Raw genomic sequence first — 15,481 nt, forward strand, 5'->3', positions numbered from 1 at the left:
AATACAAAAAATTAGTCGGGCGTGGTGGCGGGCGCCTGTAGTCCCAGCTACTCGGAGAGGCTGAGGCAGGAGAATGGCGTGAACCCGGGAGGCAGAGCTTGCAGTGAGCCGAGATTGCGCCACTGCACTCCAGCCTGGGCGACAGAGCGAGACTCTGTCTCAAAAAAAAAAAAAAAGAAAAAAAAAAAAGAAAGTGAACTGACACAGGTCCCCTGGGGGCTCATGAGCAGGGGAAGGGGGAAGGGAAATTTGGTGGACACTCATCCCAGTTAAGCAAGGCTGTCACCCTCTCCCTTCCCAGGGCTTCCTGCCTCCTCTACTCCAACTTGTGTGTGCCAGACAAGCTAGGTGGGTGCAGTCCAGGGGGAGGAGTCTGCTTGGCTCCATGGGGCTTTTGTCCCTCTCTGATCCAAGAGTAAAGGCCTGGGATAGTGGGGACCTTGGTGCTAGAGGGCAGAGAGACAGCTGTCCCAGCATGTGAGGAGTGGCTGAGCAGCAGGAGCCCCCCTCGCGTGGCCTTGGTTCTCTGTGTATGAGTTATCTATGCTGCATAAGAACATCTCTACAAATTAGCAACATAAAACAACACACATTTATGATCTCCCAGTTTCTGTGGATCAGGAGCCCAAGTGTGGCTTTGTTGGGTTCTCTGCTCAAGGTTCCATTAGGTGACAAGATGTCAGCTGGGGCTGTGGTCTCCCCTTCAGGTATGACCAGGAAAGGAGCCACTTCTGAAGCTCAAGTTGTTGCTAGCCACACTCAACTCCTTGTGGATGGGATGATTGAGGGCCCGAGTTTCTTGCTAGTTGGGGGCTGGAGGCAACCCCAGTACCCTGCTACATGGGCCTCTTCATAGGACAGCTCATAGCCTAGCAGCTCACTTTTTAAAGCTAGCAAGGGATACACTGCTATTCCTTGATAATGTTATAATCTTATGTCACATGATCACAGGGTGTCACAGGAGTGACATCCCATTACCTCTGTATTATATTGGTTACAACAAGGCACAGGTCCTGCACACACTCGAGGTGAGATCACACAAGGGCATGCATACCAGGAGGTGGGGGTCAAGGGAGCCATTCTAGAGTCTGTCTGCTATAACCCAGAAGGGGCCACATTGTGGTACCCTCCTGGGGTCTCCCAAGCCTTGTCAAGCTGGATTTCCTTTGGAATAGGCGTCTGCCTTGAAGCAGGCCTCTGACAGTCCCACTGAGGTGTGACTGCCAGTCCCCAGGTGTGTGGAAAGAGGCCTTTCACTGGCTGAGGGCCACCAGCCAGTTGTCCAAATCACAGCCTGGAGCACAGAGCCCTCCTAGAACATAGCTGGCAGGCCAAAAGAGCAGGCCAAGTGCTCTGAGACACATTCAGGTATAAGGCCAAGAACCAGGGAGAAAACCCACACATGCAACCCTGGAGGGCAGAGCTTAGTCTGGGATGATATCGGCCTCCGAGCCAGGTGTTGCCACGCAGCTTTTTGGCAGATGGTTGCTGAGGAGATATGGAGCACGAATGAGGGATAGGAAGCCACAGGGAGCAGCCACTGCAACTGCCAGAGCTTGGCTTGGCCAAGTGCAGCTTACATACAAAGCAGCCCCCAGAGGCTCCTGAAGGCCTTGCGGGGCTGTGTGGATCCCCATCCCCCTGCAGCATCCGCAGCAAGCTTTTCACAAGCTTGGGCAGGGAGGCAGGATGGGTGTAGGAGACTTTCTGCACAGACAGAATGCTGAAGTCTAAGGTGTCCTTTAGATGGGGGAAGTATGAGGTCACCAATCGAACAGAAAAGTAACTTGTACTGTACCTGAGATGAACTTTGCTAGCTGTCCCCAAAGCAGAGGGAAGAGGAAGATACGGCTGAGTTCACAGTGTGGCAGGGACACAAATGTAGGAAAGAAAAAAGTAGAGAAGGGTAGGAAAAGAAGAGAAGTAGAGAAGGGTAGGAAAGTGGTGCCTCAAGACCGGGAGAGCTTCGGGGCACCCTGGGTCTATTCAGCATCCAGTGCTCCTTCATATGGCTGAGCCATCCCTGAACTCCAGCCTAGCGTGGCCCCATGGACCTCCACCAGGGGAGGGTACCCTGTGATCTTGGTCAGGAACCATCAGGTGAGATAAGCCAGGGTGCTTTGAGAAGCCTCCTGACCCAGTATTCATAGCAGAAGAGTGGGAACTGAGTTGCCAAACCTGGGTTCAAATCCTGCATCTGCAGGACAGGTGCCCAGGTGGCTCCCAGGATAGGGTGAGTTCCAGTGGAGCTGCATCCAAGTCCTAGTCTCAGACTGGAGTCACCTTCCTGCCCTCCAGCTCAAATGCTGGTCCTCTCAGCCCCATCCACCAATCCTGGGCACTGCATCCCCAGGACAACCCTGCCCCCAGATTCTTGGACCCGCCCTGCACAACAGCCCACAAACCACACAGCCTTGTGCACCCTACCCTCGGTCCACCTGTCTCCCCAGCCCACAGGCAGGACCTGTCCCCTCGGCCCTGGGTCCCCTCCCTCTCACCCTCCCCATCAGGGGGGACCCTCCCTGCCACTCTCCTGACCCCCTCAGCCGCGGGTCCCCTCCCGCCCTCTCTGTCCCTTCAGCCGCGGGTCCCCTCCCGCTCTCCCCGTCCCCTCAGCCCCGGGTCCCCTCCCGCCCTCCCCGTCCCCTCAGCCCCGGGTCCCCTCTCGCCCTCCCCGTCCCCTCAGCCGCGGGTCCCCTCCCGCCCTCCCCGTCCCCTCAGCCGCGGGTCCCCTCCCGCCCTCTCTGTCCCTTCAGCCGCGGGTCCCCTCCCGTTCTCCCCGTCCCCTCAGCCGCGGGTCCCCTCCCGCCCTCCCCGTCCCCTCAGCCGCGGGTCCCCTCCCGCCCTCCCCTCACTCAGCCCCGGGTCCCCTCACGTCCTCCCCGTCCCCTCAGCCGCGGGTCCCCTCCCGCCCTCCCCTCACTTAGCCCCGGGTCTCCTCCCGCCCTCCCCGTCCCCTCAGCCGCGGGTCCCCTCCCGCCCTCCCGTCCCCTCAGCCGCGGGTCCCCTCCCGCCCTCTCTGCCCCTTCAGCCGCGGGTCCCCTCCCGCTCTCCCCGTCCCCTCAGCCCAGCTCCTCTCCCGCGCCGCACCTGTCCGGCGCCGTAGGAGCTGCCCCCTGGCGGTGGGTGCGCGGCGCTGCGCCTTGGTCTGCGTTCCCCTCCGCGGGAGTCCCAGGCGTGGGCTCCGCGCCTCTCGCTTCCCCCGGCAGCCGCGGGGCGGGAATTTGGGTTCCGGAGCGCGGCAGCCCGGCGCCGGGTGGGAGGTGGAGCGTTCGCTCCGCCTGGGGGGCCCGTCTGGTCCCCGCCCCGCCCCGGGTTCTCGCGGACCCCGGACTAGCTGAGGCGCTGCCACGGCGGTCGCGCGGCGCAGTTTCGCAGGGGCGGGCGCGTAGAGGCGGGCCCTTGGCAAGAGGATGAAGCGCCGCCCGCGCTGGACTCACACAGAGGCAGCAGGAAGCCACGAGTGTTTTTTAGGCCTGGCCTGTGGGCCAGGAGTCAGGCAAGGGGCCTCCTGGAGGGCTCCCTGGAGGAGGTGGGGCTTAGGGGGGCTGGACTCGGAAATCAGAGAGCAGGCGGGCGGTTTGTGGCGCCCGGGCGGTCGCAGGCGGCTCCTGGCGCAGTGCGGACCCGAGCTACTTGCGGGGGGAAGCGGCTGAAGCCCAGGCCGGGGTCAGAGGGGAGGGCGGGTGCGGGGCGGGGTCCCCGAGAGAAAAAGGGGCCCCCCTCAGCCCTGCCAAACGCAGTCCTGGCCCGGAGCCTGTCCGTCCAGGCCGACGGCGTAGCGCGAACTCCAGTCCCGCTCAAAGAGCTGCCGCAGCTGCTCCTGCACCGTGGCCCCCGCGGGCTGCGCGCCAGGGCTCTGGGTGACCACCAGGCCCACCCCCGCCGTGCTGCTGAAGTAATCCTCCGACCAGTTGGAGGTGCCTGCGGGGAGGACGGAGCAGACACTGGGGCGCCGGCTCTCACAGGCCTCTCTGCAGCCCGCTCAGCGCCAGGCCCGGCTACGGGTTTGGGGACGGTTGGCAGCTGGCCCCTCCACTGTCATCAGACTCCAGCCGGGGAAGCCCCTCGCTTAGGTGCGGGAGGGACAGCTGGTCGCGGTGGAACTCCACCCTCATCACTCGGGGACAGGCGTCCTGACTCAGTGTTCTGGGGCCCTGTGGGGCCAGGTGACAGGCGGGTGGCCTGGTCCCCGGAACTCCATGGAGACCCCGTCCCTCTTCAGCAGCAGCCCCGCTGTCCTGAGGTGTCCACGCCGGTCACAAAGCCAGTGCCTCCCTCGCCCGTGCCTGGCCACCCTGGGGCCCGCCCGCCGTGATCTATTCCCGCTCACCTATATAGGCTGCCTTCTCCGTGACCATGAACTTGCTGTGGTTCACCCTGCTGAATGGGATGTTGGAATGATTCCCCACGGGCACGATGAAGACTTTCTTAGGGGAGCAGAGGCAGCGCGTCAGGAAGGGCGGGGGGAGGGCCGCCCTCCCCACGCCCGGCCAGGAACGCGCCCTCACCACGTCCACAGAGACGTTGGCCGCGGGGTTGCTGAGCGCCTGCAGGGACCGCAGGTAGGGGAACATGGTGGGGTCCGTGTTGAGTCCGCAGCCGACCAGCAGGCGCACGCGCACGCCCTTGCTGAAGGCTGCAGCCCGCAGCGCGTTGTCCAGCACCGGCCAGTACCTTGGGGTGGGGAGGGACGGGGCTCTGCTTACAAGCCGGGCCGGGCAGAGGTCCCAGCAGGAGGGGACGTGTCCAGGAGCTGCCCGTCAGCAGAGCAGGCCGCCCGCCTCCCACTCAGACATACCTGGGGGGTGGCTGAAGCGCGTGGTAGGGAAATACTCCATCACGGAGGCATAGATGAACTCCTGGGCGCTCCCCATCACCGCCAGCAGCGCCTCCAGGTCCCGGGTGCGGCCCTGGGGACAGAGTGCTGGTGGCGACGCCTGTGATGGGAGAGGGATTCCTGAAGGCTCTACCAGCCCAGCCCATTCTGGACTTGTGACCCCACCATGCACCACCCAAGAGGCCCCATGTGGTGGTGGAGGGAGGGGGCCCAGGTGCCTGGAAATGTGAGGAAAGAAGGGGTCGGCTCAACAGGGGTCCTGGGGACTGGCTCTGAGGCCTGGCAGAGAGAGTGGGGAAGCAGCTGGACCGCCCTGGGCTCCAGGCTGGATTGATCTCCCAGAAACAGTTCCTGGCCACAGGGAAGCTTCTCCACTCCCTTCAGGGTGCCACCCCCACCCCCATCTAGGGAGGCTCCCCTTGTTCTGATACAGCCTCTACTACAGACCAGTCCCTCGGCTGGCTGGAGGGCTGTCCACCCCACCCCCGTGGGCTGATAAAGGAGGATCTCCCCACTCCTCACTCTTCCCTTCCTTCCCCGAAGAGCAAGTGGGGTTCCCCTCCCTCTCCAGTGCACAGCTAAGCCCCTTGGCCTTGCCCAGCAGTCTGGAGACTCCCAGGGCCCCAGGTCCTCCCACCACCTCCCAGGCGGCCTGTTTCCCAGGGATGGTGCTGACCAGCTGTCCTCCTGGAGCTAAGCCTGCCTCCAGGCACAGCCCAGAGCCTGCTGATGCCAGCCTGCTGCTCACCCCAGGGCCACGGCCCCACCCATGGTGCTGGCTGCCTGAGGACCCAGCTGATGCTGCTGGTGTCTGCAGGGCCAGCCCAGAGGGCTCCCTGTGGGTCTGGCCAGCCAGGGTAGAACAGGGGCCTCTGATGGGCTCCTTCTCAACCCGTCTTACTGAGAAGTAGGCAGTGGTGGGCACCCCATCAAAGAGGCCGTGGAAGGGCTGGAAACGGTTGATGTGAGATGAGAAGTTCTGAGGCCAGGTTTTGGGGAGGACAGCCTTGGGCACCCCCAGCACCCAGTAGGTCTGGAAGGTCTTCTCCAGGTCTTGGGCCAGGTGGCTGCAGTTATAGATGATAGCGCCAAGCTCCTTCACCTGCAGGGACCAAAGTCAGGCGCTGTGGGAGAAAAACCCCTCTGCGGGGCCTCCACCCCACTCCACCCAGGCCAGGGATGCTGGGGCAGGTGCAGCCCCTGCCCAACTGGTCCCCACTTGTGGGAAGCATTGCCTGTAGGAATCTGTAATAGACTGTGCTGGTGGGAGGAGTGCCCAGCGGGTGCCTGTGTTTTTGAACATTGTATTCCAATGATCAAAGCAATACATGTTTATTACAAAAACAATAGAAAATGCATCAAGGCATTAAGAATGGGATCATTCTTAATCCCACTGTCAAGCGATAACCATGGTTGCCTTTGCCATGACCATTCTGACACATTTTTCATGCATTGCTTTTCCTAAAAAGGCTTGTGTTTTGTAATCTGCATGTTTCCCTGGGTAATGTGACTTGAACATCTTTCCATGTCATTCAATGTGATTCCACAGCATGAGTTCAGTGGCTGCGTAGAATTCCATCATTTATTAGACCAGTCTCCGACTGTTTCTACCATGGTAAATTGTAAACAGGACTACACGACTTTCTCCAGATGCACTGAGATGTCAGGCCAAGTCCCAGGAGTGCAGGAGAGGAAAAGTTTCAGGCAGGCCTCCTGTGTTAGGGTCCCGGCACTCACCTGCGTCAGAGACCGCCAGTCCATGTTGGCACTGCCCATGTATATGTGCCGTCCATCCACAACCCAGAATTTAGAGTGCAAAACACCCCTGGTGAGCCGCCCCATGGGCACCTGTCGTACATGGGCACCTGGTGGAGAGTTCAGGCAATGGGATGAACTAGGTCTTGCTAAGTGCCAGCTTCATGGTGAGCCTGACCCCAAGCTCTTGACAGTGGGGTTGACTCAAATGTCCTCACAACAGTCCTACTAAGCTGCTGCTATCCTCATCCCCATTTTATAGGTGAGGACACTGAGGGATAGACTGGCCCAGGATCCCTCTGGGCAGCTCAGCTCCAGAGCCTGCTTTTGTGGTGACTGCCCATGGCCTCTCGCTCCCCAGCCAGAGGTCCCAGCCTGAGCCTCCACCCACAGGTCAGCTGCTGGGCTCAGCAGGGCTCCAAGGCCACCCATGCTCTGCCCTGTGGAAAATGGCACTTTTGGTTCCTTGGAACCAGCCCTGTGCCTAGGTGAAGCTGACTCAAAGGACCTCAGAGCCCTGGGTCCTGCCCTCCTGGGGTGTCCTAGGGAAGTCCAGGACACCTTTCCCACCCCACTTCTTTTCCTTGTCCCATGGTGCCAGCCAGACAGCCCATGCCTGACGCTAGGGCAGTGGGGCCCAGCATGGTGCAGGTACCCACCTCGGGCAGCCAGGACCTGCAGGTCGGTGGAGTTCCTGGCCAGTGTTGGGCTGCTGGTGGCCACAGCCAGGGAAATGTTCCTGCCCAGCAGCTGCTGCAGCTTCTGCAGAAGGGCCTCTCCCTGCAAGGCCAGGCCAGCCATGAGAGCTCACCTCAGGCGCCCTCTCCTCCGCACCCCCACTGGGACTCATGCCCTCCTCAGGAGGCCCACCTATGACTGACCACCCACGGCACAAGGTCAGGTCAAGTATCTGGATGACCCTTGGTGACAGCCAAACTGCACCAGGCACAGTCTGAGTGTTTAATCACCCAGAGGCCCAGCTCCTTGACACCTCTGCCCTTAGAGCCCCCAAAGGAGCAGCCTAATCCCTGTTCCATGCTAGACCCTACCCCCGAGCTGAGCCCCCGGGCCTGGTGCCCGAGACGCCTGCATAGATGGGCAGCCTGACTTGCTGTGTTTCCAGCACCAGGATGCGGTGGGGCCAGGGCGGGGCGCACCATCTGGGAAGATGAGTCGTTGACCCCGATGTCGGGCCCTGTGAGGGACCAGTAGTATGAAGCCACATGGACGCTCTCCTGGGCAGTGTCCAGCAGCTGCAGCCAGGCCTGGCCCAGAGGCTGGGCGGAGGGGCTGCCGGCTGCAGATGGCAGGTCCTGGGGGATGCTTTCCACAAGGACAAGCCTGTGGAGAGGGCCACACTGGGCTCAGTATGGGTGCGGGAGCCCCCAGCCTGCCTCACATCACCTGCCCCATCCCGCTGCCAAGCCAGAGCAACTGTTGCTCAGGTGGCCCCTGGGATGAGCCCAGGCCAAGTGTGCAGGGTAAGGGTTTAAGGTATAGGCAACAAAACAGACTGGGCAGGGTGGGCCTGAGCCCAGCATGCTGCTGGGGTGGGGACACCCAGGAGCAAGTTGGGAAGGAGCCTGAGAGGGGCTGCCTGGTCCAGAGCAGGCTAGACTGGGGGGTCCTGGCCGCACCCAGCCCTGAGGCACTGCCTACAGGGAGCAGCTGCTCCTGAAGCCAGGCAGAGTAGAGCAGAGCTGTGGAGTCTGGAGTCTGGGGTGGCCTCCTGGTGTGGAAGCCCTTGGTGGTGGCCAGAGCTGGCCTGGAAGGGAAAGGTTGGCCCAGGGGCAGGTGAGCTCCCGTTTTCCAGGGGCTGTGTGCAGGATGGCCCAACAGGTTCCTCCAGGGCAGTCCTGGGATTCCAGTACCCCAACCGCAGGGAAAGAAGGGTGGGAGGGAAGGCTGAGGGGCGGGAGGAGACAGTGACATTACCCCCAGGGGTGGAAGGACTGAGGGGGTGAGCCTCAGCACAGGCAGTGTTCTCCAGCCTGTCAGAGCCCCCAGGTGGCAGCCTCTGCTTGCTGCAAAAAGCACCACACGCCTGCCCCATCCCCAGCCCCCACTCCAGCTCATATGGTTGTGGCCCTCCCTGGTGACCTGCACCTTCCTAGAGCAGCTGGTAGAGGGCCGCCCTTATCTCATGGGCAGATCCAAGGGCAGAAACACAGGCAGCAGCCCCAAACTGAGACCTGCCCCGCAGGCCTCCATGGGCTCACTTACTGGCAGGAGTCCCTCTGCTGTCTGGCCTCCGCTTCCAGGGGCTCCCAAGCTGGGCTGGAACCATGCCCCAGGACCTGGGCACATCCTTGGGCTGCACCTGGCCCCAGGTGGGAGGACGGGGCACTTGCCACAGGAGGTAGATAAGAGCCATGGAGCCCAGACACAGCACAGCCAGCGCTCCCAGGACCTGCAACTGGATGGGGCAGCACCCGCAGGGTCACCAGACAAGTAGGGGCTTGACTTCTGGCTGGGCCAAGATGGCCCCTCCAGTGCTGAGACAGACCGTCTTGACTTCCTGGACCTGGGCTGCCGCTGGCGGGGGGCTAGGGTGGACAAGGGAGAGGGGAGGGTGATACAGAGAAGACCCCCAGCCCAGGGTGGTGGTGGGGGTCAGGGGGCCTGCAGCCCACTCTGCAATGCTGTGGCTCGTGGTAACTGGCTGTCCCCAGCACCTCCAGCAGGGGGATAAAGGGAAGGTCTGGAGCAGCCCAGGGAGGCTTCCCTTGCCCACCAGTCAGGGCACCTCTGCTTGGAGGCCCCCTCAAGGCTGCTTGTGTCCTCTCCACTCTGGCTCAGAGCTCTTGAAAGGCTGTTGATCCCAGCCGCCTCCTCCCTGGGGCCCCCCAGTCCTACCGTGCCAGCCTCTCTGTCCCACGGGCGGCGGGGCGTCATGGAGCATGGCCACGTGGGGGCCACTGCTGCTCTCTGAAGAGGCTTCAGCATCTGCACAGGGCAGCCTGGCATCACCAGCAGCTCCAGCTCTGCCCACAACTGCCCCTCAGTGCCTGGGCAGCTGGGCACTGGGGACACCGTGCACAGACACCCACATAAGCCCCCAAAAGCCCCCCACTCATGCCCGAGGTCACACCCTGGATGTTGGGGGTGTGCTTTCCACAAGGACAAGCCGTGTGGGTGTTGGAGCCCGCAGCCGGCCACATGTCACCTGCCCTGTCCCCCTGGCCAAGCCGGAGGGACTGCTGCTAAGGCGGTCCCCAGGGCTGAGCCTGGGCCAAGCATGAGGGGCGGGGTGGGCGTCTGTGCCTGACCACATGCACCGGCTTTCTGTGTCTCCCCTTTCAGGGTCTCCTACTCAGTGAGTATCTAGGTTTTTGCATCTCAGTTCCCTGTTTCAACCACAACTGAAACTGTGTCTGAAAGTGCCATTTCTGCTTTTGTTGCTTGGTCCTCTTATTGCTGGCCTATAAATAACTGCTTCCCTCCTGGGCTGGGCTCCTGTCTTGGCCCCACGGCAGCCCCTCCTGAGAGCCACAGGTCAGAGGGGGCAGGTGGTGGGCAGCACCCTGGCTGGAGAGGCTAGGCGTGGAGAGGGCAGAGATGGCGGCGGAGTGGGACCCCTGCACTGCTGGGGGAGGGGGTTGTCCTCTGCTGCAGGGACTCGCCTTGTCTCCTCAGAGTGGTCACCCCACAAGGAGCTGGGAGCCAGGCCATCTGGGCCCCGTGGGATGTGGGCTCCCACCCCCACTCCTACCCCCAAAGCAAGCAGTCAGGCTGCCCCAGGTGCCCCCATGGGGGAAGGGTGCCTCACAAGTACAGAGGCACCCTCCCTGGGTGCAGGGAGGGGTCTGTGCCCAGCATGGTCACCTGGCTGGCCAGCCTCTGACTGAGACATCCACCAAGGCAGGAGCTGGCTGGCTCCTGGCTGGGATGGGGAGGTCTCCGAGGTTTGGGGCCTGGGCCTGGGCAGTGCTGAGTGCCAGCGTCTGCAGCCAGGCTGGGCGCTGGGACCCAGGGGCTCTGTGGGTCGTCTATCCACCCAGGAGCAGCCAGCTCAGCCTCCAGGCCTCTGGGGTTCGTCTGGGCTATCCTCCCATGGGTCAGGGCTGAGGGCTTTGAGAACCTGGCCTGCCTCAGCATGGGGTGGAAACGCCAGGGCTGTGTCTGTCCTGGAGACCAAGCGTTATGGGGGATTGGGGGTAGGAGCATAAACCAAGTGTGGGGACAGGGGACTCAGGCCAAGTCACTGCGGCCCAACTCCCCCCACACTGGGGGGTCTGCAGAGGTGGGTCGGGTGCCGCCCCCACCCCAGAGCTGAACTCTGGGGGATGCTCCCCCGACCCCACAGAGGAGACCTCAGGGTGCCCACCATGTCCCCACTGTCCCCGGGGATTCAGGGCCCAGCATTGGGCCTTTGCCCTCCCCCACTAACTCTCAGGAGAGAAAACATGGAATCCCGGGCTGTGGCTGGTCAATGAGAGGAAACATGGAATCCTGGGCTGTGGCTGGGCAACAAGGTGCCAGGGCTGTTCTTGGACAGCTGCTCCGCACCCTCCCTGCCCTCACCAGAGAGGGCCCTTGCTCCCTTAAATGCTCCACGCAGACGGGCAGCTCAGAGCACAGAGGCCCTGCCTCTTGCAGGCCCCGTCTCAGACTTGGAGCCTGTCCAAGGCCCCTCCCAGGACTATAGACCCCAGAGCGCCTCGCCCCCTCCTCCTGCAATGGAACCTGGGAGGCCCTCTAGCCAGGTTGGCTCAAGCTGAGAGACCCCTGCAGAGTAGGGCTGTAGCCCCCTGGTCCCATGGTAGATAGTGTAAGACCCTGCAGACATCAGAGGTCATGGCTGAAGGTGCCAGATTTCCTGCCCTGCAGGGCATTAGGCATGGCTGCCAGTCCCAGGCTGAGGCAGAGGGCCCAGCTGTCACCTGGCTGGAGAGCCAGGGCCCTGGTTATCCCAGCTGCACGGGCTGGGGAAGGAGCGAGTCATCTACAGGACTAGCTGGAGGCTGCGTGACTATCTGGACCTGGGGTTGCTGGGAGGCTGAGGCCATAGGGAGGCAGACAGCAGCCCCTTCCCCAGGCCTGGCTTTTCTCAGCTGCCCTGGCCTCATTGGCACATACCTCTGGGGGTCCTGCCTTGGTGTCCATCCTGATTCCAGCCGCAGACTGCAGGCCCTCAGCTCACAGGGCAGGCTTGGTGCTGCCTGTGCTCCACGCCAACCTCCTCTTCTCTGCAGCTCACCTCCTCCTCCCTGCAGCTCACCTCCTCCTCCCTGCAGCTGGCTCCTTCCCCTTCCAGCTACTTCCTCTTTGTCCTGAGAGGCCGCCTCTCATCCGAGACAGAAACAGACGGCTGGAGCTGGGTGGGCAGGCTAGAGGGTAGGGCTGAAAACCTTCACCTCCAGGAAAAATCTACACCCCACTCCCTCGAGGTAGAGACCCTCCAGTTATGGGCCTACGAATCAGAGTCAAGCTCAGCTACAGGCCACAGAGACCTAAGGAACAGTGGCGTCAGCAAGGCCATTCATTACTCTCGAACACTAAGCAGGTCCAGGGGCTGGCAGGCTAGAGATGGCCTTGCTAGAGATAATGGCATTGCTCCACTGCCATTGGGGGCCAGGCTCTCAGATCCCAGTCCCTAGGATCCCTGCCTTCAAGGCCCCACAGTGGCTGCTGGAGCTCAGCCATTGCCTCTGTGTTCTTAGCAGAGAATAAGGGACATCCCAGAGGAGACTTCCTGGAAGTCCCACAGGGCACTTCCACTTATCTGTGATCTGGAACTTGATCTAAAACTTAGTCACATGGCTACACTTAGCTGCAAGGGAGGCTGAGCAGTGGAGGTAACTAGGGTCTTTATCTTGGAGAATAAACCTGGGGCCGCTCAGTGGCATATCTGAAAAGGTAGGCCTGGCTAGAAGCTCCCAGCAAGGGGCTCTGCCTCCCACTCCCCACCCCTGACTGGGGTCCCTGAGTAAGGTCTGGGACCTTGAGAACACCCCTGCTTTCAATGAGGTCTGGGTGTCCACCCTGGCTCCTCCTTGTAAGGCCTATGTAGGGCAGGGGTCCAAGGTGCTGGCCTCAGGGTGACTGCAGGACACCAGTCAGGAGGGTGCAGTTCCCGAGGGTGGGGCCTGTAAACTGCACCCCTGGGGCCAGTCTGGGTGGGCCAGGAAGTAAATGAGGAAGAGATCCAGCCTCTCCCTAGCCCTTCCCAGGTCTCCCTTCACCTTCTTGCTGCTCCGATTTGGCCTTGGGGTCAGCCCTTACCTCCCGGCCATGGTTGGGGAGCCCCTGCCCTCTGGCTGGGTTGCTGGATGCCTGAATGCAGCTGTGCCCCAGGCATGCCCCCGAGGGTTGGGTCCTCCAGGGACTCTGGGTGAGGGTTACTCTGGGTATGGGGAGGGGCAGCTAGGTGGATCCTGCTGTGATATTTGCAGGGCTGGGGCATGAGTATGAAGGGAGGGTGCCTTCCCTGCACTCAAGCTAAAGGCAGTTAGACAGAACAGGTTCTCTTCTGTCTTTTTTTTTCTTTTTCCTTTGAGAGAAGTCTCGCTCTTGTACCCCAGGTTTGAGTGCAATGGCTTTATCTCAGCTCACTGCAACCTCTGTCTCCTGGGTTCAAATGATTCTCCTGCCTCTGCCTCCCAAGTAGCTGGGATTAAGGCGCCTGCCACCATGCCTGGCTAATTTTTGTATTTTTTATTAGAGCCGGGGTTTCACCACGTTGGCCAGGCTGGTCTCGAACTCCTGACCTCAGATGATCCACCCGCCTCGCCCTCCCAAAGTGCTGGGATTACAGGCATGAACCACAGCGCCCAGTCTCTTCTGTCTTCACAACAATGGTGTGTGAGGGCCTGGAAGTCCAGGGGCAAGTGGAGGGCCCCAGGGCTCCTTGGAGCACTCTCAGAAGTCCTTGCAGGAGGGCCAGCCCCAGCCAGCCCCCTCTCCGATTTCCCCACATTGTGAGGGGCCTCAGTAAGCCCACGTGCTACACCCAGCCCGTGGGTCCGAGCTCATCTGCAGCCCCAGAAAACCACCACGTCGCCTCCGCTGGCTGCCCCTCAGGCCAGCAGGACTGGGTGCAGCTCCGGCAGCTCTACCTCGGGAGGACAGATCCAGGTTTGGGGACGTTTAAGCAGGGAGTCCTGGGCCTTGGGCTCAGGGCTCGGTGGACTGTCCTCTTGGCCCCTCAGGCTGCTTACCCTGGAAGAAAGATTGAGGCTGGAAGGGGCCTCTAGACTCGGGGCCCAGGGCAAGCCCCTCAGTGGCTCCGAGGCTGGCTGTGTGGCCAGGACCCACCTGAGGGCAGCTTCTTGCCAGCTCTCCTCCCTGCGCTGCAGGCCCCACCCTGAGGTCTAGGGCCCTTGGGTCCCATGGGGTGTGGGGAGGGACTTTGGGGATTTCCCATGAAGCAAAACTTTTTTTTTTTTTTTTTTTTGAGATGGAGTCTCGCTCTGTCACCCAGGCTGGAGTGCAGTGGTGGCATCTCGGCTCACTGCAAGCTCTGCCTCCCGGGTTCACGCCATTCTCCTGCCTCAGTCTCCCAAGTAGCTGGGACTACAGGTGCCCGCCACTGTGCCCAGCTAATTTTTTGTATTTTTAGTAGAGACGGGGTTTCACGTGTTAGCCAGGATGGTCTTGATCTCCTGACCTCATGATCTGCCCGCCTTGGCCTCCCAAAGTGCTGGGATTACAGGCGTGAGCCACCGCGCCCGGCCAAAACATTTTTTCTTTAATTTCCTTTGTTATTTCAAAAATTATCTTTGTGGGAAAATATGACTTATTATTTGTCAGCAGAGCTAAGGTGTTGTTTTTTTTTTTACCCCAAAGCAGTACAGACTGTCAGAGCAGGCTTGTGGCAGCACTTAAACCCCACCATAAGCACATCAGACACGCCTCACCTCATGGTGGAGCTATGTCCTGATAAGCCCATTGTAAATGGAAGCTGAAAATATTCTAAGTTGATAATGAAGAAAAAAAGAGAGACAACCCAAATAACCAAAACCAGGAACAAAAAAAAGACATTACAACTGATATCACAGAAATACAAAAGATCACCAGAGACTACATGAGAAATTATACACTCACAAACTGGAAACCTGGAGGAAATGGAGACATCCCTGGACACACGTGGCTGCCGAGATTGAATCAGGAAGAAACAAAATACCCGAACAGATCAATAAGGAGTGATGAGATTGGAACAGTAATAAAAATCTCCCAACAACAACACAAAAGGCCTATAGACCAGATGGCTTTACTAGTAAATTCTACCAAACTTACAAAAAAGAACTAATACCATTTCTCCTTAAACTGTTCCAAAAAACTGAAAAGGAGGGAATTCTCTTTAACCCATTCTATGAGGCCAGCATTACCCTAATACTCAAACCAGGCAGGGACACAACAACAAAAAAGAAAACTACAGGTCAATATTCCTGACAAATAGATACACAAAAATCCTCAACAACATACTAGCAAATTGAATCTAATAGCACATTGAAAGATAATACATTATGACTAAGTGGGATTTATCCTGGGGATGCAAGGATGGTTCAACATACGCAAATCAATACATGCAATATGTCAAATCACAGATTAAAGGACAAAAACTGTATGATCATCTCAATAGATGCAGAGAAGGCATGTGATAAAATTCGACACCCCTTCTTCATGATAAAAACTCCCAGCAGGCTGGGCAAGGTGACTCATACCTGCAATCCCAGAGTTTTGGGAGGCCAAGGTGAGAGAATCACTCCAGACCAGGAGTTTGAGACCAGCCTGCACAACACAGTGAGACCCTGTTGCTAAAAAAAAATTTTTTAAACGTGACCAGGTGCAGTAGCTCATAATCCCAGCATTTTGGAAGGCCGAGGTGGGCAGATCACTTGAGTCTAGGAGTTTGAGACTAGCCTGGCCAACTTGATGAAACCC

At 59.9% G+C, this 15,481-nt stretch overlaps 1 protein-coding gene across 1 annotated transcript; it reads right to left on the bottom strand.

The window, feature by feature from the left end:
• Nucleotides 1-3,453: 3,453 nt before the first annotated feature.
• On the bottom strand, nt 3,454-9,562 carry PLD4 (phospholipase D family member 4). Its single transcript, XM_030804024.1, is given in 11 exon segments — nt 3,454-3,924; nt 4,334-4,430; nt 4,512-4,699; nt 4,802-4,940; nt 5,742-5,942; nt 6,578-6,705; nt 7,255-7,375; nt 7,753-7,936; nt 8,819-8,885; nt 8,888-9,011; nt 9,452-9,562. Coding segments are annotated over 11 exon segments (1,560 nt in total). The 3' UTR covers nt 3,454-3,724.
• Between the last annotated feature and the right edge of the window lie 5,919 nt (nt 9,563-15,481).

The sequence above is a fragment of the Nomascus leucogenys genome, chromosome 22a (genome assembly GCF_006542625.1).
Source record: "Nomascus leucogenys isolate Asia chromosome 22a, Asia_NLE_v1, whole genome shotgun sequence".
NCBI lineage: Eukaryota > Metazoa > Chordata > Mammalia > Primates > Hylobatidae > Nomascus > Nomascus leucogenys.